Below are 27,968 nucleotides of genomic sequence, written 5' to 3' on the forward strand. Positions count from 1 at the left end.
CTACAAAGATGTGTGGGAATGTTGGGTATTTAAAAAAAATGAGTTAGTAAGCTCTTTGGTTGATTCAAATTTCGTTGAGATATTTTACCTTTGATGTTTGATGCAGCAGATACCGAGGGCTTCCCGACCGAAATAAAGAAAGGATACAAATATAAAAAAAAAGTAAATACAATAGGTGCGTCTGTAAAAACCCCCTAAAAACCCTGTGGGAAAAAAAAGGAGGAAAAGACTGCAAGAAGACTATTCACTAAAATACAAAATACATACTACAACTACAAAATAAAATGGTCGGGAAGAAATATCGAAGGCGATACCACGGGCAGCAATCCATATGAGAGGAACCTGGGGAGGACGCGTCAGCGTTTCCCGATGAAAAAGAGAGTCACACCACCGACGATGCCTTTGACGACAAAAACCGGTTTGGCCACATTTGAGCGCGAACAAAGTAGAAAGATTTGGAGGGATGGATGACTTGCCAAGCGAAAAGAAAACCGGAGAGAAAACCAAAAGCTAAAGAAGGGGTAGAGAAAAAAGAACGTGAGTTTTTTCTTGTCGAAAAACGAATAGTCACATCACACAAAAGGTACCTTTTTGATAATACTCGACTTGACCGGATCAGATACACGCCATAGTCTGGATGATGGATGATGGATGCAATGATAGTGAGGGATTTCCAGGCAAACAGAAGAGATGCAAAACTAAAGAAGAAGAAAAAATTCGGACAAAAATATGTGATTTTCCATGGATGAAACAATAGTCACCTCACTGATGCATGAATGATGAGCTACACAGATCGAAGCATATCTGCTCCATGTATCATTCGATTACTGAAGAGAATGAAAGGGCATATACAGTATAACTGACAGATAACCCAAATTAAATGATGCTACAAAACACCAGATCGTCGTATCGTCAATCACCTTTCTTCAAAAAAGAGCTCCACTCACATTTTATGTGAACGGCGACGATGCTCTTTTTGACCACAACTGGCGCAAACGGCATCTTGCTGCTGATTGCTTCGCCTATTATCGTGAAAGTGGGCAGCGAGGCATGGTTGAAAGATGAAAAAAAGGTTTAACAGGTCTTGATAACTTAGTGTAGATCATGTGATTTACAAAATCGCTAATTTTTCAAAGATTTTAATTATATAGACTAGGTGGAGCCCGTGATCTTCAAGATCACAATTGGGGATATTTATTGGTAGACTCAGGGTATGCTACCATGGGTGTGGTTAGAATGGCATGAAGGTGTGCCAGTTCTAACGTATGAGGTAGAGGGCGCAGGTGGAGCCCGTGATCTTCAAGATCACAATTGGGGATATTTATTGGTAAACTCAGGGTATACTATATTTTTGGTGAAATGTTCATTTGAACTGCTGTGGATCAGGTATCTTCGCCGATACGATAGAATCGTAGTGCTCTGGCGTCACAGGTTTATCAGCTTCTTTTCAAATGAGTAGAATATGCGCATGAGGCAATCCTCTTTTCTGGAACTCGACGGTATAAACGTAGCCAATTACTTTTCCAAGTGTATGGTTTTTTGTTAGATCCTTCAAAAGAGCTCTGAGCTTGAGGTTGAAAACTCGTGCTGTCAAATCTGGCCGATCAGATACTGTCTGTGAAGCAAGAAGCTCATTCCGAATTTCTGGCCATTTTGGATTACACGTGAATGTAATGAAGAGGTCAGGCTTTCCGAAACATCTGACGATACTCATTGCATCTTGGTACAGCTGTTGCATGTTTCGAGGGCTGCCAATGAATAACGACGGAAGGATGACAGGCTGACCGATGGAATTCATATTTATATTGTTGTCGTCAAGTTGGAGAGCATCTTGTACGCCTGAATACACATCAGCACGCAGTCGGGACTGGTTGAGGCGAAGGTAATTGAGGCGGTTTTGTTCCATCTTGGCATACATATCTACGATATACTGCTGAAAGAGTCGGCCAAAGAGGTGCAAGTGGTGTCCATCATTTCGATACATCAATCTGAAACTGTAGTAGTTCATCACGGTGACTCTGTCGTTTCTGGTCGATCGAGTTTCAATGTTCCACCCAGGGTCGCCTTCAGGAAACATCAGCACGTAATGGAGTGGGTCATACAGGCGATGCATCTCACTGATTGATGTCAGTTGGTTACTACGCGTACAGATCACAATATCCCTTCCAGAGGACTCTGCGTTTTCACCGATAATGACACCAATTTCAGAAGCATTTGGTGCATTATAGCGTCGTGGATCTGGGGCATCGTCTGCTCGAATAATCATTCTGATGTTGGAAGCACCACCATTATCCTGTATGTATTGGGCCATTGTCTTGAAAAGATGGACGAAAGGATTGATTTCATGCATTAATTGCTGAAGTACTTCCAAGATGTCTCGCGCGAGATGGCTTGCAATTGCATGTCAATTTGATATTTCGTTGTCAGTATCATGGACGTATATTTGTGCAAATGCAGGTCGTTGGCCATTAGCAGGAAGTAGCAATCCCATCAAGTGGTAAACACTTCTATGAATACGGAAGCAGTAAGCGCCCCGTCTGCCATTCATTACACTTTCGTCTAAATTTACACCAAGAGAAGTAAAACTGAGAGCACTACAATAAGCTCTGATCTTGAGCCGGAAATCTTTTGCTTGCGCCCCAGTCCCTGTCAAAAGCGAGGCAATCAAAGGAGGGGTGGGTTTGAAAGGAGAAAGTACAAATTGACCATTTCCACAACAGAGCTGAAACTTAGGATCATTCATAGTACTTCCAGCAATTTTTTCTCTACTCCACATTCGTGTCTGACAGTGGCTGCAGATGACATTCATGGCTCCTACATTATGAAGATTTGGCATCGAGACATTGGGATCGCGAGCCACATTGGGCCTAGAATTGAAATTTTCTGTATTTCCGTCTTGATTATGAAGGGGACAATGGTGGTTTGAGTAACGACGATGTCCTGTTTGACCACAACTGGTGCAAACCGCATTTTGCTGCTCATTATTTCGCCCATTATTTATAGTAGTGTTTCGTGGAGAGAAATTTGGGCAACGACGATTGGTAGAACGCTGGTGATCGTTGCCGTTGCAAGATGGGCAGCGAGGCATGGTTCAAAGAAGAAAAAGGCATCAATCGAAAGAATTGAGATTCTAATGACTTGGTGTATTGCAAAAAGATATTAAGAAGTTCTGATAGCTTAGTGTAGTTGAAGAAGAAAAGAAGGCACAAAAAAAAAGAATAATAAGAGGTTCTGAAGAGAGAAGGCACAAAAAAAGGTTCTGATAGCTTAGTGTGGATATTGTAGTTGAGAGAAAAAACGGAGACGACGTCAATTTAGCAGTCCCATTATGTGCAAATCTCTAAGTGCATTCATCATCCATGGAGGCATTATTTTTACCATACAGTATCAATGCGTTCAATAGGCGATAGTACTTCAAAAAAAGGCCTTCCAAAGCAATTGCTAATTTCCAACTATTTATAGTTAGCGTGATAAAATACAGAGAAACAAGCTCGCTGCAGCAAGCTAACAAAGGAATGAGAGAATGAATAAATCTCAAATCATATGGACAATGTCAACACGTGAAAAGCACGCAACGATCTGAGAAGCGACTAGTACACAAAACGACAGAAAAGGTAAAAATAACAACTAATGAGATAATAGAGAAACAAATTGAAAGCAGAGAAAATAATATCGGGACAAATGCGGGTATCAATCATATCAAGAAAGAGAGAAAATGATTTTTGGTGTGGGTGAGCATGTGGGCCTTTCACTTGGTCAATCCTGAAGCCAAGCAAGGTCCATGGCACCAAGATCTTTGGCATCTTTGAGGATAGCATATACGAATTCACGAAGTGTTTGATGGCCGGTAGCTGTTGGGTTCCCTGCAGTAGAAATGGGAGAATTTGCAATAGGTGCGATGGTCATTGGTAGGGTTTGCGGTGATGGTGGTCGTCTTTCTCGATGTACATTTTCATCATACAAAGTCATCCATACAACATTGGAGGAGGATAACGGCGCTGGGATTCTGTGATTGAAGACGGATCGTGAAGTAGTGGTATGCTGAATAGGAAATCGAGGAGGGATGGTTTCATACACTGGACGCATTTCATGCTCTAAACACAGAAAAAAAAATGCACGTTATTCATTGAGACAATCACAGGAAGGACACTACTTGTTTTCTAGGCATTTACCGTGATCCAGTATTAATCGTGTAGGGCGCATATCGGTGTCTTCCTCTTCGTCCTCATCAACGTCTTCATTGAGATCGATCATGGTGGTCCGATCGGTTTGTGTGCTGCGGGATGAACGACTTTCCGTATCACTTGTTGATTCGTTTTTGCTGTCTTGCACTTCAAGAACGGTGGCCGTCAAACGTTTGACACTGCATTTGGCGGTCTTTCGTGCATCCAGGCGAGTAAGATTTGGGCAGTGACAAACCCACATCCATATAACATACGCAGTAACCCATTCGCAACTCTGCATTTTTACCTCCTCCAGTTGTTTGCATTCTTTGCCAATGACTTCAATGGCTGCTTCAATAGGAATTTGTACCTGGGTTAAACCCGGTTGCACGGCATAATGCTGTAATGTAGAGAGATACTCGCCCGTTTCTTCAATCACACTGTCATACAGTAGACTGGAGAATGACAAGTCAATTGACGTTAATGTATGGCACGATCGAGATAATTGAATGAGCGAAGAGGTGGAAACGACAATCGATGGATATCCTTTTAACACGGTGGATACATCTTGCTGATTGTGTGACACCATATCCATGCTGGAAGGATGGTGTGCGTGCATCATCGTCATAGGTTCTCTCAGTACTCTTGTTTGGTTCATTGGTACGGCATCGCTACCAGGAGAAGCAATGCGTCCATCCGACAAACGATCATAGAATTCGTGCTTTTTAAAACGATCTATGGAAATAAATAGTCCACAAAGGTAAAGAAAAAAAAAGATGGAACCGGTCAGTCAGTAGTTCATTAACTTTTAATTCATATGGTTGACAAGTTACCAAGGGAGGATCCAGCTGACAAGTCAATAGCAGTGACCATCGATCCGTAGCATAACGTTCTTTTCCGTCGAGTCAAGGTCAGAATAAACGTAGCCCAGCGGTAAGTATCGTGAATTCTTGGGCACTGGTAGAGCAATGGTATTGCACATTGGAACCATTGCCGAGACACTAAAGTTACTGCATAAAGAGTCGCTTGCGAATCGGTCAGGTAGCTTAAAATTTCCAGCAGCAGTTCAGGTGGTAACGAAAGAGTGAATGGGCGCTTATATACACCATTAACTTTGTTCTCGGTATCGGTATCGGTAGAAAACCCAATCTCCATTGTGTCGAATACTGCCTGGTGAGACTTTTTTCGCTACAAAGGTATTCGTTATCGGTACGATGGGCGATGGAGGTAGTATAGTTTTGGGTTGCTGGCAGAACAAACAGCAGGCTGGTTGGAAGCATTGCCGCTTTGGAAAAAAATGACGCAGTTTCAAATCCTACACTGGCGTCGGCGGGGAACGAAAAATAAGAATTCATGAAAAGAACGCTTCCAGCTCAACCAGATCCTTTTGCTATCATATGGTATAGATATACTTTTTTCTTGCCGATATGCGCCAATTACAATACAATATCATATATATTACACATACTTTCATCTGGCCTATGGCTCAAATACAGAAGCCAAAGAGTATAGTGACCAAATATTAACAAAAAAGCCCTAATCTGAAACCCGCTACTTCGTACTGTATATGCCGGCGAAACCAGAGGATGCTCACGGATGTATCAATGGATAATTGGATAAAAATGAGTGCAAAGAGTTGAATATATTTAAAGTGTTCTACAAGTATAAATAGTAATTTTCTGAGAGTGAAGGTAGTTGAATGATAATTGAAACAAAGAATAAACGAGATCAGAGCATTTACACGGTATGATGCAGTTGACGTTAAATTCAACGTTCGCGTCCGTTCTTCATGCTACGTTAACTTATGTATGCCATCGAGCATCCATAGGAATATCCCACAATGGCAACTCGGAAGAGGGATGACCAGATGACATGTCAGTACCAAACAGATCGCTTCCAAAAATAGGCATAAAGTTGGACGGTGCTGATTCGTGGTAAGACGTGGGGAAGAAATTATCGGTGGATGGTGGATGCTGATCAAACGCAACCGACGCTGGTGGATTGCTCATAGTCGCAGGAATATGCAGTGCAGGATCTTGAAGTGTGTTGTGTTCCGCCAACAGCATGGAAGTGTCGGCCATATCCAATGCCGGGGCATTTGGTAAAGGAGCATTCAGTGGGTTGGTATTGGCCGACCCACGAGGCATGGGAAACAAAAATATATCTTCGGGTCGGGTGCTAATCGACGCTGCCAAAAGCAGCGAGCGGTTGTGCAATTTTTGCTGTTCATCCAACGACATTGCATATGTATTCCCACGGGAACTTTCGCCCATAGTATCCATTGTCGATAGATACTGAGTGCTGTGATTTCCGATCTCTTGCTCAAGTTTAGCATCTTCTGTTGAGCCTTGTAGAGGGATATTGGCCTGATCACGATGGTTGACCGGATCATGGACCCAGTGAATGGGGTCGCCTCCGTTTGAAGACATGGCGGTGACGTTTGTTTCCATAGGTTGCTTCTGATGGCTCGGTGTTCTAAAACATTCGGAAGCAGCTAAAAGCAACCTTGCAATTTTACTCGCGCCAAGAGAAGCATCTTGCTGGTAGATCGCAGCGCATTGGAGGAAATTGGCTCGACCTTGCTCGCTTATGGATGGGTTCTTTGTTCTTGTGTTGTACAGAAATATAATGGCAGCTTGGAAATGAGCTCTGAAGATGACAAACGTCCAGGTAAGATTTCACTGTTGCTTGCATGAACACGATTTTCAGCACACCCCACTTACGTTGCAGCTACACTCCAAGGTGACCATAGCAATAGATCGATTCCCAAGTCGTCCCCCAATTTCAAGATATTGTTCGCAGCACGAATACACTGTTCGTTGGCTTGCTCCGTGGTGAAAACCTCACTTTCGGAACTGCCGGTGATGAATGGTCGGAATAACAACAATGAAACACAGCTGTAGCACAGACACGCAAGGGCTGAAGAATGGTATTCAGTTATAAAGCCCGAGTGTTAAAAAAATGATGAACCAAAGTTGATACGTACCAGCTTTCAGCGTCCCTTTCCCATTGGGATATTCGTATTGCATATTTTCGGGCAGATCCATTGCCCACTGTGCGAGACTGCATTCCAGATGACGCACCACTTCAGAGTTTTGACGACCTGCGTCTTTGGTTCTTGGAGAATGCAATCCCAACAGCACTTGACCAAGTATATGACCAAGCGTGATGAAATGAATATAGTCAGTATATACCGGCACTCTGCTTGTATACGCCTCTTGTGCTTCCCGAATCATGGTTGGGATGATGCCTTGTTCACTGGCATCGTCGCAAGTAGATTGAACGGGGGCACCAAGCTCATATGGCGAAGGTAGATCAACATCGAATTCGTGGTCCAAAATACTCATTGGTCGTCCAAGCTCGGCCGCGACCTGGAAGAATAACATATTACTCGATGAGATCAAAGGACAAAATTGCCTCGCACCGGGATGCCGTGCATTGATTTGACAATTCAAGGTGATCAACATACCCAACGATCCACTGTATATGCAATATACCATATTCGGCGTCTCAGTTCTCTTTCATCCTCTGGAATACGCCATCGTGAAGTATTTCTATGCAATCCTAAATCTTGCGCCTATGAAGCATTTAGCATGTTGTACGAACAATATTATTATTATTTTTTTGTCGTTAACCTACCATGCGTATTGCCTTTTTTTTCAATTATCGCGGAAAAAAGGGCGGGGTTAATGTCGAACACGATGACCATTTTTTATAACGCAGAAATGTGCGTCCTCTTACCATGCTTCCTGTGAACCTATAGGACCGGGATTAGTACAAATCAATTACAATACAACCAAGGTGCATGGCATGGACACCTTACCAATGACTTGTATCTTCTGCATCGTCACCAGAAAACTCTCTAAACACACTGAGTAGCAGCAATGTCTGTATGGTACTGATGCCTGACCGTTTATGCGCCACTTCCATCACTTTGTCTGCTCTAGCACGGAATATCTTCCGAAGTTTGACGGTAGTTTCCGTGCTAACATGGACCGCGCCATCGTTCGCCTTACTATCCCCTTCATGATGGTTGACAACACGTGCTCCTACCGCACACACTGCGTAAAGTAAATATCGATCAGCAGGCACAGGATTCTGATGGTAATATTGCTCAAGAAAAGCGATTTTGTTAATCATGGGAACGTATGGGTGGATCCACGTAAAATACCTGTAACGCTGTATTAACTATCACATTCTTGACAGGATAGGAGGTAAAAGAATGCACTTACTGTTGGACAAGCCTGTCTGCAAGCTCCGGTGTCATCAGTTCGATATCTTTGAACGGCTCGAATCGGTTTTGCGAATTATTCTCTGGGTGCTTTGGAGACGAAACTTCAATTTCCTGCGGTTTCATCATAATGTGTTCGTCCTTGTCTTCGTTCACTTTATTAATGGACCAAGGTTCCATTCCGTGGTTGGCTCCCGAATACTGAAGTAATGCTTCGTCGAGAAGGTGGATGCCAGCACTGATTCCAATGTATCGTGACCGGTCATAGTCAATAATATTCAAGGACTCCATATTCTCGGTCATGCCTTCAACTTCATCAGTAATATCTCTTTCTGGTGGAGCGGTGGCGGTGGTGGTGGCGGTAGTGGCGACGGAACTCGGATCTGGATCGGGGGAAGAAGAGCTTCGCGATGTTCCCACTTCCGCAGATGTGAGTGCCGATGTCGTATCAGGTAGTTTTGAATCCTGGTTCTGGTTCAACTTCTCAATATAATTTTCGAGTCGCTTTAGACGGGTCTCGAGAACGTCAATATAACTGTCATGATATAAAGGTAGTAAATGTCAGATAACAGTGGTACACGACATTTGACAGTTTTACTTCTGGAGCAAGTTCAAGTTACCTGGTATTCGGTCCTCGCTTTTTCTGTTCAGTTGAAAATACGCATTTTATGTTGGCATTCAGACAAGAGCTGCATGGTTTAGTGCTGTTGCCGTCGCATCGAATTTTTCTCTTCCTGCAGAAATCACAGCTTCGACTGCTGCGGGTCCGTTTTGTACGAGGAATATCCACCGTGCGATAAGGCGGAATGGGATACGGCGTGGGCAAAATATCGGGCATGGTGTTATGATGACGAGATCGTATGGGATCTTGCTGGTCATGATTCAACGGAGCTTCCTGGTTCATATGATTAAATATGTTTACACTTCAAACCGTGCTCAACAAGCTGCATCAAAAAGTGACTGCAACATTTGAGCTCTTTCAATGGTTTTACATCGGTTCCAAAAGCGGGAAGTGCCGGAGCAACAATGTCCGCCATTTTGTGTGTATGAATGCAGCATCTGAATCCCCGCGAAACAAAAGATGACACCATCAGTGAAATTTGTGCCGGATTGTGTCAAATCAGTAAGATCCCAGGTCAGGGATATTGTTGAGCACGGAAGCCACTGCACAGCCCATTCGTCAGTGTAATGTCTTAGTAAATAATGACCAAAATTTTTTTTAATTGTATCAAATATGCACGTTTGGGAAGAAAAAAAAGATGGAAAAAAGATGAAATCAATAAACCGTCTATTAAATGTAGAACAAAGAGAGGAAATCATTGGGTGGGTAGGGGGAAATGAATGAAAATAATCAAATGCTGCTTTTTGCAAACTTTTTTTCTTTACAATTCTAATCAAGGGCTACTTTTACAGCAGGCAAGACCAGCTTGTTCTTCTTGCTCAATAGTTGGTCATGAATGGCATTAATGGCAGTAACGGCACTGACTTCGTCGATGACGCATGAAATATTGATCTCCGAAGCACCTTGGGAGATCATTTCAATATTGACACCAGCCGACGCCAAGGTGGTGAACATCATTCCGGAGATACCAACCATGTTCTTCATCTGTTTACCCACAAGTGATAGAATGGCCATATTTTTCAGGACATCCACCTATCAATTTTCAAAGAGCCACGTTAGTTCAAAGGTATCCAGGCTTCGCCGTTTCCGGTGATCATTGTCACACAGACTAATTCCCCAGGGGTACAACACTTACTCTACCAACAGAACGAAGATCTGCAATGACGCGTTCCAGATCCTTCTCGGCACTGTCCACTCCCAAAGCCATAGATACGTGAACTTCGGATGTCGAAATAAGATCGACGACCACACCATAGCGATCCAATGTGGAAAAGATTTTAGCAAAGAAACCGTGACTGACACTCTTTCTGTTGGAATGAATATTGAGTACAATGACACCGTCCTTGATGGTCACGGCGGTAGGATATTTGCGAGAGAGATCGAGAGAATAGCCGTTTTCGGCCAAAACTTTGGGTGAGTGAGGAGGAGTGGCAGTGCCATCTTTGTTGAGGATATCGGTAGGGAAAATGATGGTGCCCTGACCACGAGGATTTTCAACGTTCTTGATGCGGATAGGGATGTGTGATCGAATAACCTGTTCCATGGTAAAGGGATGAATGACCTCGGAGCCATAGTAGGTTAATTCGGAAGCTTCTTCAGGAGTGATGATGGGTAATAATCGGGCAGTTTTGACTTTACGAGGATCAGCGGTGAAAATACCATCCACCTCCTTCCAGATTTGGAGTTCTTCTGCGCCCAGACCCACAGCCGTCAGAGCAGCACAAAGATCGGTGTAACCACGACCAACCGAGCTAAGTAAACTACCAGGCACAATACCGAAAAAGCCTGAGATAACAGTATTTTTGTGAGTCACAAGGTCCCCTCACGATGATAATCGATAAAAATCCAGTGAAAATTTACCTGTGACGACGGGAACTTTGCTTCCACATTGTTCAACAGCCTGAGCCATCTTTTTGGCAAGGTAGTCGTAGAATTTCTGATCTAATACTTCGAATTCTTGATCAATGATATTTTCCAGCGATACAAATTGTGCATCGATATCCTAAGGTGGTGATGGTGGTGATCACATGACAGTTAGCAAAGATGGGACTGATCGCACATGTCACCATCCGACAATCTTACTCTATCTTGTAGTACAGCCGCCACAATTCTGCATGCAAGTTTTTCGCCCACGCCGATAATGATATCTCTTGATCGTGGTGAGATCTCATTGATGATCTGAGCTGCTTCCAAGAAAGATTTAAGCTTTGAACAGTCGTGCTTGATATCGTCTTCAAGATTGCTGCGAATAACAGGATCTTGCACCATATCGGCTGCTGCTTTCAAGTGGTCCTGCAATAAATCGTCGAGAATGGTGAGGTATTCCTTGGACCCAGGCTTCAATGCATCATTGGCTGCTCGAATAAGGCGATTGGTGGTGCCGGTCTGTTTGCTTTCACCACTTCTCGCAGAACACACGACAACAAGACGGTTTTGCTTCACATACTCCCTACAAGAACCCACCATGGGTGTCCACTGTCAGACGCAAAGTCATGGGGCCTGAACCATTGCATGAGTAAGGACATGAGCCTCACTTACTTGACGACGTGATTGGCAATGTTATCCAGGAATTTGCCGACACTGGTACCACCAAATTTTTGGACAACCCACGGTAAATTGGAGGCATTATTGTATTGAAGGGTGGTGGATACCGCCATGATCTGATAATTGATAATAAAAAGTGATAAGAAAAATTTAAATGACAAGCCAATAAATAAAGAAAAAATTAGGGCCGAATTGGTGAGTCAATTTGACCATCCATTATCCAATCGCGTCCGTCCATTTTCTAGATCCGCTGCACCCTCCCTCGCAAAATGCCGGATATGAAAAAAAAAAGTGCAACCAATAACTTTTTATCAGCATCTTCATCAGCTTGGGAACAGCGGCCCTGCAAATACCTTCAATGCCATCTTAAAATGATATTCTCTTTATAGATGTTCATTCTAATGACATTGATTCTTCTAGTTTACATCAACCATCTTCCTTGGGGCTTACACTTCTAGAACAAGTTGAAGCACTTTTTTTTGGGTGCCACGGCAAATGCCGGCTGAGTGAAATCGATTGTTCAAACAGCGACCCAGTGCAGCTGGCTTATTGGAGTTGCTTCATTGAAACCACTTCATTCAGTCTTCCGTTCCTGGTGTCCCATGTATACTTAATTTGAGGTTTGACGGTTTGTTTCATCTGTCAATGAGAACGATCCATGAAATGTAGATCTTGAAATGGAAGAATTTATTGCACAAATTTAGTAGTTTGCAGAAAAAAATGATATTTCCTCAGGACAATTACTAGAGTCATTGGAAGTCCAGCACGTACACAACTATGCTATGCAATTTTTTCGACATGATTATGAATGTCCATCTGGTGAATGGTTGCGTTTGTCTGTCGTCTTCAAGGTAGCTGGCCAGCAGGACTACCACTTCAAGTCATAAAGCTTGCATCACCCATCACCGATTTCTAAAATCTTTCCAAAGTAAGAGCATTTTGTCCTCTTTCCAGTTCGCCCAAATTTCATAGATAGCCAAGATCTCCTGGCTAATTTCCACAATGCTTTCGATATCGACGTTTAAATCCGCGAACCATTGCCTCATGTCCGTACGATCTCCCACTGATCCTGGAGCAAAATCAGCATGGTTTAACACCACGGTGAGATAAAGGGCCGCCAGCGCAATCATATGAGGTGGGTATAAAAGGCACACATCCGTCCGGTACGAGTCGTTCAAGATAAACCATGCATACTGGATTCCAGATTCACGCATACCCAACTCGTTGCATATTTGCGTTAATGATCGATAAGGGTGCCACACGATCAGATAGAATTCCAGTTCCTCCAATAGATAAAACTCAAACTCGGCGACTTTGGAGCTGTCGTAGGTAAAACCTCCAAAGTCCACTATGCAGGATGACGCGCAAAAACATGATCAGCATGGATTGTATTTGTAGCATATCTCCCAGCAAACCCTTTTACCTTGAAAAATATGTTTGGCTTCCTGGGTGACAATTTTGATGTGGATAGGACACTCTTCGATTTTGGTGGCAAGATAAACACAGGTGACAAGGACCAAGGTCGGATCGGTTGAACGTAAGCTATTTCTGTAACAAGAATAAATGAATAAAGAGTGGAAAAACTTCGCGTAAACAAGTTCGCATGACTTACTTGGTATAAAATCGTTTGAAATAAACAAAGGCGGTGGCGACGACCTGCTGTCGTAACTGCAGTCGCTTGGCCAGTTTCTGAATCACTGGATAGAGAAAAGGAGTGAATACCACCATGGAAACATTGACGAAATTTATCATTCAAATATTACAGTGACAAAACCAGATTTTCAGTTTTATATAGTCATTGTCTGACAGGTATTTCAAATCCTCTTCTCGACTTCGAGATAGTGTCCATCGATCGAGCAACCAATACTTTCTAGATAATGGAACGAGGGAGTACCCAGTTTAAGTATACAACTTTTGTCACAAGATGATTAGTCCGTTGTTTTCTGCTTTACTTTTGTGAAGAGGCCCAGTAGTTGGCTGCCATGGGAATGCCAATGGGTTGTGGATAATGAAGAAAGTGTCACGGCGAACAGCTGACTGGGAAGGGAAAGCTGTTGCCACACCTGTGGCAGCTGGTGTTTTTGCTTTATCCAATCAAATGACACTGTTTTCAATCCCCGTTACGGAAGAGGTTGGAATGGACAGTGGCCAAATCAGGGATCGAAAAGGATGGGCGATCATTACGTGGCTATTTCTGCATTGAAGAAAGATAAAAAAGCCATCCTTTTCATTGATTCCTGTTCAGCAGTATTTTCTTGGTCTTCCCCTCTTTTTACCCTTTTTATTTCTCCCTTCGTTTTACCTTTTTCGTTCATTTTCGTGGTCCGGTATTTCTTTGACCTTGCTGATAAACCCACCTCCCTACATCCTCTATCTATATTTACATCTTCATTTGTTCATATACATACGAATTTTTTGTTGCTGGTAGCTTTTCTATTTGTGTAATGGGTAAACGTTTTGGTGTATAAATACCAGTGATAGATTGAGGATAAACCGATAGAAAGAGGGGTTGGATTGAACGGGATAATATCACTGCTCATTGTCACGCGCATCATTGTATTCTTTCTTACCGTATATTTCAAACCTTTCATCTTTCCACTATCCTTTTTCCTTTTTTTATCCTTTTTTCTTTTGCTTATTGACTCTCATTTCAAGCATCTTGTCACCTTCTTACTTTGTTCATCACTTTACTTAACTTTTTTCACAACCAACATATATGATTGCGGTGCAGTCAGATACCGTTCCTATACCTTCTCATCCTCACGGATCCCGAGCACCGTCACCGGTGCCATCCGCTCGTGCAGCACCGCACCATGGATCCATCCCGTTAAACCCATCCAGCAACCCAACTTTCCTCATGTCGTCTCATCACTCTGTGAATTCCCGTCGTTCCAGCATTTCATCTACTTATTCTGCCGATGGCGCTTTGGGTCCCCCGCCAAACCGATTCATCATGCCGCAACGTTCTCAGCCTCAGCTAAATACGAAAATGGGACACTTCAAAAATCGTAAAAACCGCGCTCGTTCTGGATCCGACGAAAAAGAAGACAGTCTTCATTTTTCGGACGGAGCAACTTCAGTGGCAGGAAGCATTGCCGGTGCCTGTGGCATGGATATCGCCAATGCCAAGCGCAACCAAGAATTTCATGCGTTATTCCGCAGTGTCCCGGAAGATGATTTGCTCATTGAAGGTATGGTATCACTTTCAGGGTCTTGAGGGTTGAATTTATCTATGCAATTCTTAATTTATCGATTCTTCTTTAGATTATGGCTGTGCTCTGCAAAAGGAGATCCTTCTCCAAGGCCGAATGTATATTTCCGAAACACATGTCTGTTTCAATGCAAATATTTTTGGTTGGGTTACCAATGTAAGTGATCCTAGTCCCATGCATCATGAAACACCGACTTGTATTGAGCACAAGTTCACTGTCTGTATATACAGTTGGTCATTGCTTACGCCGACATCATCGATATTGAAAAACGCACCACAGCTATCATTATTCCTAATGCTATTCAGATCTCAACACTGCAGTCCAAGGTAAATGCTCCAAACTACGAAGATGTAATTCCGATTCCCGGAAAACTAACCTCATCGTCTACACAACCAACAGCATTTCTTTGCATCGTTCTTATCGCGTGACCAAGCCTTTGATCAGATTGTCGAACTCTGGCGAGCGGCCCGGCAAAGTAGCCGTCCCTTAATTAATGCCATCGATAATGATACCCTTGATATTGACGAAGACAGTAGTCCCAGCGACAGTAACCTATCGTCATCCACCATGTCTGGCGAACCCGAGTTTCTGTCCGATGATACATCTTCCATCGACGACCTCATTCACAATGATACTGGTAAGAAAACAAAAAAGACACAGAAGAGGGTGAAATAGTTGCCGGGATAAAGTGTGGGAATTAAGACGATCATGCACAGTCAACAAAGAAAATCATAAACCATTCGAAGAGCGTCAAAGTTCCATGGCATCATTACCTATTCCCAAGCATCTGTCGACGGAAGAAGCGGAGGCTGCTCGTCGCCGTGCATTTTCCGAAGCTGGTAGCCGGCCAAACATCAAGTCATTTGTCCCTGAAAACAACAAAGATGGCGATAAACCGCATCCATTGAGTCGAACTCGTACCGACAACGCAAAGGACGATTTCATGCCGAGAAAGCACATCAAGACCGAATGCCAATGTCTAACCGGCAATCAGCATTTCCCGCACACGGTCATGGATCAGACCTATCAGGGCAGTCTGGAGACCATTTATAATTTGCTGTATAACAGTGGATTCATGAAAAAATTTTTGACGGATGTGGAGAAAAATACAGGTAAACCCAGCAATGATTGCAGAGATCCCATTTGCTAAAAAAAAAAAAAAAAAAAAAAAAAAAAAAAAAAAAAAAAAATGTTCATGTTGCGACAGACATTACTATTGGCCAATGGCGCAAGGGCGAAGGAAATATCAAGTATGTACGCGATCTGTCGTACGTTAAATACCTGGGTGGATCCATTGGTAAATATGACACGCTTGGCTTTAGGTCCTTTGGACCGAATGGAATGTGAAGCTAACAAATACTGTGTCACAAAAAAGGCCCCAAATCGACCAAATGTCTTTTGAAGGAAGAAGTTCTACATTTGGATCTGAACGATTACATTACTCAGCTTACGACGACGCAAACACCCGATGTTCCTTCCGGAAGCGCATTCTGTGTCAAGACACGCGTCTGTATCTCTTGGGCTGGACATGAACAAGTGCGAGTGCTGGTTACCGTGCTTGTTGAATTTTCCAAATCATCTTGGCTGAAATGTAGGCACATATAAGAGAAGATTGATTATTATCCTTCTCACCTGTTTTTTCTCGTATAGCAACGATTGAAAAAGCGTCGATTGATGGTCAACTCAATTATTACAAGAATCTGGATGCAGCCGTTCGCAAATACACCGGATCGCTCTCATGTAAACCCAATGGATCCTTTAAACGACAGAAATCAAGGACGAGAAACAAGCATAACAAGCCATCTGCCAAAGTACATCATGATGCCACTGGATCAAACAATCATTCTCGTAACCTAGCTCACGAAGCTACAGACCCAAGTTCCGTGGTTTCTTTTGCTACGTCAGGGCTGAAATGGATCATTAATATGATACTGCTTCCCAATCCATCACAGTTGACTATGCTGTGCATGGTTTCAATGGTGTTTATCAACTTGTACATTGCGACCAAAATGTCCCGCGTCCATGATCGGTTGGATACACTGCATGCACATCACTCAAGACGACCATCCATACGATCGCCATTATCTGCCTCTTTTTTATCGCCCATCGACCTCCCATACAGCAAATACAATCAAAATGCTGAAGACTTGTGGCAATGGCTCGGTCGTCTGGATCCTCAAGCAGCGGACGCACCAAAATCATCGCACTGGTCTGTTGTAAACAGTCATCATCACGAAAAATTACGTGGTTCTGACACCAAAGACGACCACAAACCACATTATACCGCCGATAAAATATATCATCGCATGGCTGAATTAGAAAGAATGTTAAAACAGGCTGGCCAAAGTTTGGACCAAATGACAGACATGATTCAGCAACAAAAGCAAAAGATAATCCAAGTCTGACTACTTCACAGGCAGTAAAAGCGTTGGGTCTATTTCATCTAAATAACTTGGTGTGCCATTATCACAATGATCAAACCTTGTTTCATATAAAAACTTTCTCGCATCAAAATTTTATACGTTTTCCACTGATCGCTTCTCATTCGACTCGCATTTGTATGACACATGGTTAAATCATCATTAGCTATCAAACACAAGTCACAATAAAACGAAAATCTTTTGACCAACTATTTTCTTCCATAGGAATCAATTTTTTTTACCGATCCATACCAATGGAAGAAGTCTCAGCGTTAAAGGAGGTAAATTGGTTTGAGGCTTCTGTAGGTGAGCGTTTAGCTTAAGTTTCGAGTGTAGCGTATTGAACAATTGCGACAAGAGCATGCATCGCTGGCCGATAAACTTGGGTACTTTTTGCAAAAATATGTAAATAGCTGATGTGTACACTCAGCTGTTGTTTCATAGTGTGACAGATGAAGCCGTGGACCAAAGTTTTCGCAGACGCATTGGACTCTTGCATGAATATAACGGGCTGAAAGATATTGCTCTCATGCTTTTGGACAAGGTAAACACAGCTCCCAACCAAAATAGGACGTATGCTTACTAAACATACATAAAGTATGCTGGTGAAACTTGTATGACTAAGAAAGAAGTATTTGAAAAATTCGACCTCGATAACGAAGTTGAGTGAATGTCTCCGCGAGGTTAGAAGAGAAATACTCCTGTTTGTTGGATGATTTTTAATAAATCTGTGGCCATCATATATAATAACAAATCGTCGAATCATAGATAGTATATGGATTCAAATGAAAGAAACACTTGATTTACGTGTGCAATCCTTCTGTCAGAACCGAGTGACCCACTCTGTGTGAGAAAAGAAACCGAAAATCGTATGTCCCATTGGACGATTTGTTCTCCAGCCGCACAGGTTCTGGCCAATAGCAACTGAGTTCAAATGGCGTGATTTCCAGATGGATTTGTCATATTCGATCTGATTAAGCTTTCAAACCACTTTGGTCTTTAGCTCTGTCTAGTAATGTCAAGTCTACGTTTCTCGGTCCTTCGTGGCGTAAGGTCGACTTTGATTGCGAGTCATAAAAGATCCTTGACGTCAATTGCGTCACGAACTGTTTATCAATCTAGACGAAGTAGGTACTCGGCGGATTGGCCCGTAGGTTCCCATTATTTGATCTTTTTAACCATCCGTGACAGCTCTTCATCAGAATGCGTCGGCTAGTTCTTCATGTAACACGGACGACAACAGTGGTTGCACTTCTTCAAATCCTCCACTTTCATTTCCTTGCATTGACAAGATGAATTCGCGCACCATGGAGTTGGATAATGGTCCCGAGCCAAGCTACGACAATGTAGTGACAGGGTATGAGATGTTTGAATATCAACATCCGTTTTTACTGGATCACGGCGGTATTTTACCGAATATTCAAATTGCTTACGAGACGTGGGGTACCCTAAATGAGAAGGGGGATAATGCAATTCTGATTCACACCGGTTTATCGGCATCGTCTCATGCAAAATCACACGCGAAAAATACAAAGCCGGGATGGTGGGAAGAATTTATTGGACCGGGATCGCATATTGACACCAACAAGTTCTTTGTAATTTGCACAAACGTGATTGGCGGTTGCTATGGATCGACGGGGCCCAGCTCAATTGATCCGGCGGATGGTGAACGTTATGCCACGCGGTTTCCTATCTTGACCATTTTCGATATGGTCCGCGCTCAGTTCAAACTGCTAGACAGCCTTGGCATCGATAAATTGCATGCTAGTGTTGGCAGCAGCATGGGTGGCATGCAGGTAAAGAAACTGAAGCGTGTTTTCGGATACAATATGTTTGCACGGGCTAACAGGGTAGGCTAGTCAATTGCAGCTGCCAAACTGTTTCCTGATCGAGTCAAGCGATTGATCACCATTTCAGCTTGTGCCCGCTCACACCCATATTCCATTGCGCTGCGCCACACTCAAAGACAAGGTGAGCTTCCTCAAAAAAAATGAACCAAAAGCCATTTGAGCTAATCATGCAATGCAGTGTTAATGGCGGATCCCAATTGGAACAAGGGGTTTTACTATAAAGGAATTCCTCCCCATGTCGGTATGAAGGTGAGAAATGAAAAGAAAGCGTCGTTGGGAAAAAAGGTCAACAAGACATTTATGACTATTTCATTTTTCTGCAATAGTTGGCCCGTGAGATTGCTACCATCAGGTAATCAACAAGAGACGATGAAATGAGGATATGCAAGAGGAAAGATCTTTCTGACATGATTGTCCCAAACTCTCAGTTATCGATCAGGACCTGAATGGGAACAGCGGTTTGGTCGTAAACGAGCGCAGGAAAATGCATCGCCCGCTTTGTGTCCTGATTTTTTGATTGAAACATATTTGGATCATCAAGGTGAACGATTCTGTTTACAGTATGATCCCAACAGTCTGCTGTACATTTCCAAGGCAATGGATATGTTTGATATGTCAAAGACAGTGACCGATGCTTTATACCACCAACGTGAGCGCAATCTCCCGAAATTAGAACAAGTTCTCAAACGCAGAGGCGCCAATATTGATGATGCTAAAATTACCGCCGAAGTATGTCGGTCGGTCATTGGCACGCGTTCCGCTCTTGAACAACAGGACACCGCATCGTCGCCCGTGCCGCATGGTACGCTCACCACCTTATCTCCGGACCCTGAAACACAAGACCTTGTCAACGGCATGCGTGGGATCAACATGCCTACCTTGGTCCTCGGTGTACAATCCGATATTTTATTCCCTGTTTGGCAGCAAAAAGAGATTGCCGAATGTCTTCGCGCTGCAGGCAACAAACATGTCACCTACTACGAATTAGATGCGATGTTTGGTCACGATACCTTTTTAATCGATCGCGTCAGCGTGGGAGGAGCTATCAAAGGCCATTTGGAGCTCCTTGACAGTGCATAACACTGTCGACGGAATTTTTTTTTTGGAAAAAGTCATTGTACTACTATCATTTTTTATATATTTTTATTTCTTTCTGTCCATCGTGCATTGGGTTCTCCCCCCCCCCCAAAATCCTCAAATACAATATCAAAGTATCACACTTTGCATCTACTTTCTCTGTTATGTTGATCTGTAATTTTATGGCTGCTCCTTTATTTCTCGTCGTTTTATTCTCTGTTTTCCTTTTCAAAAGAGAGCCATTAGGCGTCCAATGTGCACTTAAGACTGTCAATTTTTCGTCTGTGCTGCAGAAGCATCGAACTTTGAGATTCAATCTCCGCGACGGTGGCCAAAGGTAGCTTGGACAATAGAGCAAAAGGTCAAAAGAAAAAAAAAAGTTCACCTACCGCCGATACCGCATTCTTGAGCCAATGACCGATCCCGCTGTTGACAACGATATAAGAGAGCCAATGGAGCAACTGAACCTCCAAGAAAGCAATCGAACAGAAGAACCAAAAGATAACTCTCTTGTGGCGTCCGAGAGTCGGTCGGTTGATTTTCGAGCTCACGACATGATGTCCGGGCACGCTGAATCACCATCTTTCTTTTGGAATCGAAGCGGCATATCATCAACTTCCGCTGCACGTCGACGTCGGAGGTTAGCGTGTTGACATTTCTTTTTGGAACTGAAAGAGTAAATTCACAAGCTTTCTGTAACAGCCTCGCCACACATACCCAACATATGGGGGTCCACAGCTCCTATATACGACCGACGGAAGATATCTTTAACGCAAACGATCCTCGTATTAAAGAAGTAAAGTGATGAGTGCTTAAAGTGTTTTTTAGGCATTGTTATCTCACATATTTTTCAAAGGATATCATTGGCATTATCATGCAATATCTGGCCGACGAAGGATATCATGCCTCACAATCTGTACTATATGACGAAACGAACGTGAAATGGAAAGAGCGCGAAGAAAGAATAGTGGAGGTCAAACGACTGAAAAAGGCAATCTTAGGTTGGTGGATAAGCTGACTACTTTAGTTACTTTAGTTACATACTGTTCAAGGGCACTCACATTGATCAATCATCAATCATCTGTTGCATAGATGGTGACTGGCAGGAAGTGGAAAAACTGTGTACAAAGCCACTGGTAAAGAACCATCGGTCGTTCCTTTATTCAGTTTACAGACAACAATATTTGGAATACATCGAACGTCGTGAAATTCAAAAGGTAATACTGGAAAATCATTCAGCTAGTCGTCTTCTTGTTAACAAATGATCTAACTCAAACAGGCATTTACATTTCTCAACAAACGCTTAAAACCCTTGGAACATCTACAAACGAAACCAACCGAGTTCAAGGATCTGTGTTATCTTTTAACAGCTAAATCAATACATGAAGCACCTAGTTTTCGCAACTGGGAAGGGGTCATGTCTGCAAGGTAAATTGGCCCATTGGAGAAGCTGCTGGATGCATTTACTAAAGGTGCTGCTGTATTTAGAGAAAATCTGGTGGATCAGCTGCAAAGTATGCTAGATTTTGAAACTGCTGATAGAAATGGTACGTACGTCTGGAGATTTGATTTGCAAACTTTATATTCTCATGTATTACTTGTCTCCCTCCCCCGCCCGCGCAGGCAACCGTTATATACCGCCCGATCGTTTGCTCACCTTGCTGCGACAATCCGTTGCCTATCAAATTGAATTCTCAAGATACCATCCAAAAATCGCTCCAGCAGTCAACTCGTATGCATCTGCAAAAGATGACTGTCAAAATGCTATGCTAAACATCATCATAGACTGGTGGAAGATTATACGAGTTTCGTCATTCCCAATGCTGTTGGAGCTACGTTGACAGGACATCGAGGCAATGTGAAATGTGTCGAGTTTATTGGCGATGACGGTCGAGAGATTGTGTCTGGTTCTAGGTGAGCCTGTGTGTCCCTCGTTGTTCAATCAAGCAACACTACTGAACCTTTATATCAATATTTTTGAAAAAGTGATAACACGCTTCGGATTTGGGATACGGAAACCGCGGAATGTCTCGATATACTGGAAGGTCATCGATCGAGGATCTGGGATTTGTCAAGTACAGTGCAAGGCGATTTCGTCGCCAGTGCAAGTGGTGATGGAACGGTCAAGGTAAACACAGCCCACTCAACTATACCTCATTTACCTTTTGTCCACCTTTTAGCAGAAACTTAACGGCAGCCTCTCTAGATATGGAATCTATCTTCGACAAAAGCAAGCTGTGCAAACACATTAAATGGACATGCAGGTGATGTATATTCCGTCAAGTATCATCCAAATCAGGTAATAAGTAGTTCTATTGAATTTCTTTCATGCTTCTTACTCGAATCATTTAGGAACATGTTGTCACGGGAGGTTATGATAAGACGGTTCGATTATTTGACGTCAATACCGGCGCTATTGTAAAGACTTTTCCTGGTCATCAGTTGGCCGTGACAAAAACGATATTCAATCCTTTAGGCAACCTGGTCATCAGTGGATCCAAAGATAACACTATCAAGTTTTGGGATATTGTATCTGGCTTATGTATCCGTACTATATCTTCGCACTTGGGTGAAGTGACATCGGTGGAGATGAATTCCAGCGGAACTCTGCTATTGAGTAGCAGTAAGGACAATTCAAATCGATTGTGGGATGTGCGTATGGTACGGCCGATTCGCAAATTGAAAGGTCACCAAAATACGTCCAAGAATTTTGTGCGCGCAGGTTTCGCCAATAATAACTTGATTGTTGGTGGCTCCGAGGTAACAGACGAGAACATTAGCACACGAGTTGCAGAAAAACTGATCACAGTTTCTAGGATGGTGTCGTGTATATCTGGGATCAAGATACCGGCGAAGTGCTGCAGAAATTACGTGGCCACACTGGCGTGGTATATGAAGTTGCGTCTAATGCCAAACAAGGCATTCTTGCCAGCTGCAGTGATGACCAAACTGTAAAAGTATGGTGGTACGATGAAAAGGTAAGCATATGGATTGATCAAATAAACCCTAACAACGTACAAAGTTCTCATGATGCCTTTTTTCGCATAGATTCCCATGGATACATAGTTTACTCCATAGAAGCAAGGCTTACTTTTATTGCACGGATGTGTTTCCATAGTGTTTTTTTTTAGCCCGTATCCTCGACTCACATATTATTTTGCGATACATGTCTTCTTGTGTATAAATTGGAGCATTCATGATAATGATGTAGAAATTTTAGATTCTTCATGCTCCCCAAGTATAAGCGGATTTGATGAATGCAGTAGTTGATCCGATGGTTGGGCTGTATAGCAGGAGCATTTATTTTTTAGTAGCTTGGTCCTGTCTTGGGGCTTGGTAAGTCGATAGTAAATATATGACCCTGGTCATCCATCCCCACGAATTGACGAAAATGGTGGGCTCGATGTTTGGCGACCGTACCGGAAACAGATACTGAATGGTCTGCTACTATGCGATCAATCATGACAGTTGGCACTTTCTTCTTTGGTGCAGTGGAGTCACTTGCTGGAGTTCGCAACGGCAGTTCATTCATCACGGGTGGTAGAGGTGCCACTAAAATAGGGTCCAACTGCTCAGTTTGGTAGATTGGATTTGTGGATCGACGTGGAGCCACATCTACGGTCCATGAGGCTGTTTTAACAGAAGGCGCTATGGGTCCGAGCAGTGGCAAAACAGGATCCATATTCCATTGGCGATATTCTCGCTTAGGGGCTGTGCTGGCCCATCGTTCTACGCGGCCAGCATAAAATGGCAAACGGTCCGTCGCTGAAGAATAATACTCCGAAGCGCTGGAAAGCGCCTTTTTCGTCAATGACAGCGGAAGAGGTTGGCTTGAAGATGAGCCAACAGCATAACACAACGCAATCAAAAGCACAGTACTACATGATGTATGCATGATTCAGAGCGAGACACAAAAAAAAAAAAATCGACAGTAAAGAAAAAGGGGACAACAACAACAATTTGGTTTAATTTTTAATGTTTTTACAAAGAATGGGCATACCAGAATGGATACGAGAAACGACTGGAATAGAGGCACATGCGCAAAAAAAAAAACTCTGTTAAAAACGCGTCTTGCACTTTACGAGGAGAACAATTGCCATATTGCCGTCCTTCTGCAGCACTTCAATCTTGCATACTCTACAGTACAAAGAAGCGCAAATAAATGTGTCAACACTGTACGAATGAAGATAAAGCTACATAAAACTACATAGTTCCGGTAAAGCTTTAAATTTTGTTACAACCAGCATAAGGTATATAGAGACTTTCTAGGCCTCAATAAAGTCACAGCTGTGATAATCGCTTGACTGTATGTCTTGTTTTTATCTGTGGACGATATGCTTGTTTACATGCAATGATCATTACTTTCTAGGACCAAAAATCAATAAATTATGTGGTCCTAATCACCTTATTGCACCTAATGTTTTACAGCAATCTGAAGGAAAGTAAGTGAATAGCTAGAGAAAAAAAAAAGAAAGGTGTGGCATAGTAGTGGTGCAAGAGACAGGCGCGAAGTTGGGAATATCATATTTGGTAACGATGGCCCTTTATAAGCCTATATTTCATGAATAACAAGGCGTACACCCGCTGTGCAATGGATGCCACCTGCTACTGGATGCCGCACTCTTACATTGAGCGACATTCGTCAGACAAAAGCCTAACGCAATACGGCATAACCTGGGCGAGACTCTTGATGGAACTTTGGTATATTAATGTCAATACTCTGGCATACCATGAAACACTTTTAATGAACAAAGCAGCACTTATTGACCCCCTCCGTTCTGTCCCGCCCAAGGTTATGATAGATCTACAAAGATGTGTGGGAATGTTGGGTATTTAAAAAAAATGAGTTAGTAAGCTCTTTGGTTGATTCAAATTTCGTTGAGATATTTTACCTTTGATGTTTGATGCAGCAGATACCGAGGGCTTCCCGACCGAAATAAAGAAAGGATACAAATATAAAAAAAAAGTTAAATACAATAGGTGCGTCTGTAAAAACCCCCTAAAAACCCTGTGGGAAAAAAAAGGAGGAAAAGACTGCAAGAAGACTATTCACTAAAATACAAAATACATACTACAACTACAAAATAAAATGGTCGGGAAGAAATATCGAAGGCGATACCACGGGCAGCAATCCATATGAGAGGAACCTGGGGAGGACGCGTCAGCGTTTCCCGATGAAAAAGAGAGTCACACCACCGACGATGCCTTTGACGACAAAAACCGGATTGGCCACAATCTGGTGCCCGAACAAAGTAGAAAGGTTTTGGAGGGATGGATGGCTTGAATGGCTTGCCAGGCAAAAGAAAACCGGAGAGAAAACCAAAAGCTAAAGACAGAATAGAGAAAAAGGACAGGTAAATTTTTTCTTGTCGAAAAACGGATAGTCGTATCACACAAAAGGTACCTTTTTTCATAATAATCGAATCGACCGGATCAGATACACGCCATAGTCTGGATGATGGATGATGGATGCAATGATAGTGAGGGATTTCCAGGCAAACAGAAGAGATGCAAAACTAAAGAAGAAGAAAAAATTCGGACAAAAATATGTGATTTTCCATGGATGAAACAATAGTCACCTCACTGATGCATGAATGATGAGCTACACAGATCGAAGCATATCTGCTCCATGTATCATTCGATTACTGAAGAGAATGAAAGGGCATATACAGTATAACTGACAGATAACCCAAATTAAATGATGCTACAAAACACCAGATCGTCGTATCGTCAATCACCTTTCTTCAAAAAAGAGCTCCACTCACATTTTATGTGAACGGCGACGATGCTCTGTTTGACCACAACTGGTGCAAACCGCATTTTGCTGCTCATTGTTTCGCCCATTATTTATAGTAGTGTTTCGTGGAGAGAAATTTGGGCAACGACGATTGGTAGAACGCTGGTGATCGTTGCCGTTGCAAGATGGGCAGCGAGGCATGGTTCAAAGATGAACAAAAAAAAAAGGCACCAATCGAAAGAAGTTGAGATTCTAATGACTTGGTGTATTGCAAAAAGATATTAAGAAGTTCTGATAGCTTAGTGTAGTTGAAGAAGAAAAGGCACAAAAAAAAAAAAGAATAATAAGAGGTTCTGAAGAGAGAAGGCACAAAAAAAGGTTCCGATAGCTTAGTGTGGAAGTCATGGGATTTACAAATTGCTAATTTTTCAAAGATTTTAATTATATAGATAATCACTGATTGGATTGCATAGGACGTGGATTCTGCGTAGATTGTTTGATGATACACCTGCCCGGAAGGCATTTACGTGGAATCCAGCTAGCTCTTGCTTACAGTATTTGTGGCGTCGGTCTAATGTAAGGGTTATATTCAAAGATAGAAAAGAACAAAAATCAAGATCGAGGCATAAATGAATTTTTTTTTATATTTCGTGATTGGAATCTCGATAGAAAATGGATATATTTACATGTATGTGAAGGCAACAAAGGCTAAAACGGCGGTGATGATGATATCTACTAATTGCGCGACTACATATAAGGTACACAGTTTTCCTAGATCACGCAAATTCTTTTTCATGTCATTTAAATGCAGACCAAGTCCGATGCTCACAAACGAGAGCGTGGAGAACCATTCGGAAATGTAGAAACAAAAGTTGTTCACAGTGGTTCTCACTTCAGGGTCGCCGGACACAGCTGTGTTGAACATCACTGCTGTGATGATAAAGCCCAAAACGAACTTTGGGAAGCGCTTCCACAGCAGGATATACGGCTTCTCTGCTTTTCGCAATTTCGAGATAGGTGTTTTTGTGGCGCCTATCTCTTCAAGAGAAACATCGGTTGTCTCGTTCAATTCGGCAACCAGATGGTCGTCACGCCGCAGGGGTTCTTGTTCATATTTATCGGCAGTGCGAAGTTCGTATCGAGTCCAGCCCCAAGCCATCATCACACTGATAGGACCAATAAGAATATTTTGCATCATCTTCACAACGGCGGAGGTGTTGACAGCTTCTTTGTCGCCGTAAATACTGGCTGCGGCAATGACCGCTCCTGTCGAATCGACGCAACCACCAAACCAAGCGCCACTGACATCGGGATTGAAGTTCATGGACCGGGCAACATAGGGCAAAGCAATGATACTGGGAATGGTAAAGATAGAGATGATAGCAATAGGCATCTCGGTCTTGTGAGGCACGCCCATACTGGCACCTAAAGCGATGGCTGCTGAGGAACCGCAAATGAAGGTGGCACCGGACATGATAATAGCTGTTTGCATGTCGATGCGGAGTAGACGCCAACCGAAAAAGGCAACCACCATGAAAAGCGTGGGAGTATCGAGCCAGCTCACAAACAAAGCACGCGGAGCCAAGGGTCGTAGTACGCTGATATCGATGCACAATAGTACCAAACTCACGGCAATGTAAAGTTCCGTCTGTTGAGCCACCTTCAACCATGGTGGCAATTGTTGAGCTGACCGCTTCAGTGCAATCAAATTGCGCAACACACAGCCGAGAATAATAGCCCAAATAGAATCACCGAGACTGGCTTTTTTCAGTTGTACTATACAAGCCGTTGAGTGAATGCGTCCTTTCACGATACGATACGATGCGCTGAATGCGTAAATAAAAAATAAAAGTTACCATTGGCTGCCAGCATTTTGCTGATGAGGCTCAAGAGGAAAACAACAAGGTATCCCAAAGGGTAACCTTGCCAACCTTTTGCTCGAATGGAGGCCATGGCTATCCAAAGCAGAATCCCCATGGCAAAGAAAATCACAATAAGACCGTAGTTTCCCGTGGAGGCGAAGGTAAGAAAAGGATTATGATCCCACAAAAGAAACGTTGGCTCGGGTATTCCGTGGTGCACGGCGCTGACAACGCAACCGAAAAAGATGAA

General features: G+C 42.9%; 10 protein-coding genes across 10 annotated transcripts; 4 read left to right on the plus strand and 6 right to left on the minus strand.

Moving 5' to 3' along the window:
* Window positions 1-3,424: 3,424 nt before the first annotated feature.
* BYT42DRAFT_579902 (uncharacterized protein) lies at window positions 3,425-5,557 on the minus strand. The gene is made up of 3 exons (XM_051569437.1): window positions 4,997-5,557; window positions 4,173-4,898; window positions 3,425-4,094 (listed from the first exon to the last, which is right to left on the minus strand). The coding sequence occupies exons 1-3, from the start codon at window positions 5,316-5,318 to the stop codon at window positions 3,757-3,759; spliced, it is 1,386 nt and encodes a 461-aa protein (XP_051420343.1). The 5' UTR covers window positions 5,319-5,557; the 3' UTR covers window positions 3,425-3,756.
* Window positions 5,558-5,574: 17 nt separating this feature from the next.
* On the minus strand, window positions 5,575-9,618 carry BYT42DRAFT_579904 (fungal-specific transcription factor domain-containing protein). Its single transcript, XM_051569438.1, has 9 exons — window positions 9,015-9,618; window positions 8,396-8,929; window positions 7,987-8,334; window positions 7,905-7,920; window positions 7,803-7,814; window positions 7,633-7,740; window positions 7,150-7,534; window positions 6,887-7,082; window positions 5,575-6,812 (listed from the first exon to the last, which is right to left on the minus strand). Exons 1-9 carry the CDS (start codon window positions 9,296-9,298, stop codon window positions 5,966-5,968), a joined length of 2,730 nt encoding a protein of 909 aa, XP_051420344.1. The 5' UTR covers window positions 9,299-9,618; the 3' UTR covers window positions 5,575-5,965.
* BYT42DRAFT_64502 (Aspartate/glutamate/uridylate kinase) lies at window positions 9,428-11,751 on the minus strand. Its single transcript, XM_051572645.1, has 5 exons — window positions 11,555-11,751; window positions 11,099-11,465; window positions 10,877-11,018; window positions 10,152-10,801; window positions 9,428-10,048 (listed from the first exon to the last, which is right to left on the minus strand). The coding sequence occupies exons 1-5, from the start codon at window positions 11,671-11,673 to the stop codon at window positions 9,785-9,787; spliced, it is 1,542 nt and encodes a 513-aa protein (XP_051420345.1). The 5' UTR covers window positions 11,674-11,751; the 3' UTR covers window positions 9,428-9,784.
* Window positions 11,752-12,157: 406 nt separating this feature from the next.
* Window positions 12,158-13,778, minus strand: BYT42DRAFT_579910 (cyclin-like protein). The gene is made up of 5 exons (XM_051569439.1): window positions 13,513-13,778; window positions 13,324-13,430; window positions 13,173-13,257; window positions 12,984-13,108; window positions 12,158-12,908 (listed from the first exon to the last, which is right to left on the minus strand). The coding sequence occupies exons 1-5, from the start codon at window positions 13,542-13,544 to the stop codon at window positions 12,463-12,465; spliced, it is 795 nt and encodes a 264-aa protein (XP_051420346.1). The 5' UTR covers window positions 13,545-13,778; the 3' UTR covers window positions 12,158-12,462.
* An 891-nt stretch (window positions 13,779-14,669) lies between these two features.
* On the plus strand, window positions 14,670-17,177 carry BYT42DRAFT_501304 (GRAM domain-containing protein; the record flags this gene model as incomplete). The annotated part of the gene is made up of 10 exons (XM_051564759.1): window positions 14,670-14,751; window positions 14,825-14,928; window positions 15,003-15,098; window positions 15,172-15,319; window positions 15,657-15,884; window positions 15,980-16,069; window positions 16,148-16,363; window positions 16,423-16,512; window positions 16,585-16,801; window positions 16,997-17,177. 10 exons carry the CDS (start codon window positions 14,670-14,672, stop codon window positions 17,175-17,177), a joined length of 1,452 nt encoding a protein of 483 aa, XP_051420347.1.
* Window positions 17,178-17,413: 236 nt separating this feature from the next.
* On the plus strand, window positions 17,414-17,921 carry BYT42DRAFT_579915 (uncharacterized protein). The gene is made up of 4 exons (XM_051569440.1): window positions 17,414-17,473; window positions 17,529-17,578; window positions 17,637-17,736; window positions 17,791-17,921. The coding sequence occupies exons 1-4, from the start codon at window positions 17,447-17,449 to the stop codon at window positions 17,860-17,862; spliced, it is 249 nt and encodes an 82-aa protein (XP_051420348.1). The 5' UTR covers window positions 17,414-17,446; the 3' UTR covers window positions 17,863-17,921.
* A 231-nt stretch (window positions 17,922-18,152) lies between these two features.
* BYT42DRAFT_579917 (homoserine O-acetyltransferase) lies at window positions 18,153-20,272 on the plus strand. The gene is made up of 6 exons (XM_051569441.1): window positions 18,153-18,319; window positions 18,384-18,988; window positions 19,052-19,163; window positions 19,221-19,291; window positions 19,369-19,394; window positions 19,471-20,272. Exons 1-6 carry the CDS (start codon window positions 18,208-18,210, stop codon window positions 20,120-20,122), a joined length of 1,578 nt encoding a protein of 525 aa, XP_051420349.1. The 5' UTR covers window positions 18,153-18,207; the 3' UTR covers window positions 20,123-20,272.
* A 231-nt stretch (window positions 20,273-20,503) lies between these two features.
* BYT42DRAFT_579921 (WD40-repeat-containing domain protein) lies at window positions 20,504-23,375 on the plus strand. Its single transcript, XM_051569442.1, has 12 exons — window positions 20,504-20,915; window positions 20,976-21,120; window positions 21,212-21,336; window positions 21,399-21,547; window positions 21,608-21,666; window positions 21,743-21,851; window positions 21,905-22,033; window positions 22,106-22,247; window positions 22,326-22,418; window positions 22,472-22,879; window positions 22,936-23,097; window positions 23,168-23,375. The coding sequence occupies exons 1-12, from the start codon at window positions 20,844-20,846 to the stop codon at window positions 23,183-23,185; spliced, it is 1,611 nt and encodes a 536-aa protein (XP_051420350.1). The 5' UTR covers window positions 20,504-20,843; the 3' UTR covers window positions 23,186-23,375.
* A 51-nt stretch (window positions 23,376-23,426) lies between these two features.
* BYT42DRAFT_616450 (uncharacterized protein) lies at window positions 23,427-24,014 on the minus strand (the record flags this gene model as incomplete). Its single annotated transcript, XM_051572067.1, has 1 exon — window positions 23,427-24,014. The coding sequence occupies one exon, from the start codon at window positions 24,012-24,014 to the stop codon at window positions 23,427-23,429; it is 588 nt and encodes a 195-aa protein (XP_051420351.1).
* A 2,437-nt stretch (window positions 24,015-26,451) lies between these two features.
* BYT42DRAFT_622179 (uncharacterized protein) lies at window positions 26,452-27,833 on the minus strand (the record flags this gene model as incomplete). Its single annotated transcript, XM_051572377.1, has 2 exons — window positions 26,452-27,632; window positions 27,713-27,833. 2 exons carry the CDS (start codon window positions 27,831-27,833, stop codon window positions 26,539-26,541), a joined length of 1,215 nt encoding a protein of 404 aa, XP_051420352.1. The 3' UTR covers window positions 26,452-26,538.
* Between the last annotated feature and the right edge of the window lie 135 nt (window positions 27,834-27,968).

The sequence above is a fragment of the Radiomyces spectabilis genome (assembly GCF_025331425.1).
Source record: "Radiomyces spectabilis strain NRRL 2753 chromosome Unknown BYT42scaffold_11, whole genome shotgun sequence".
Lineage (NCBI taxonomy): Eukaryota > Fungi > Mucoromycota > Mucoromycetes > Mucorales > Radiomycetaceae > Radiomyces > Radiomyces spectabilis.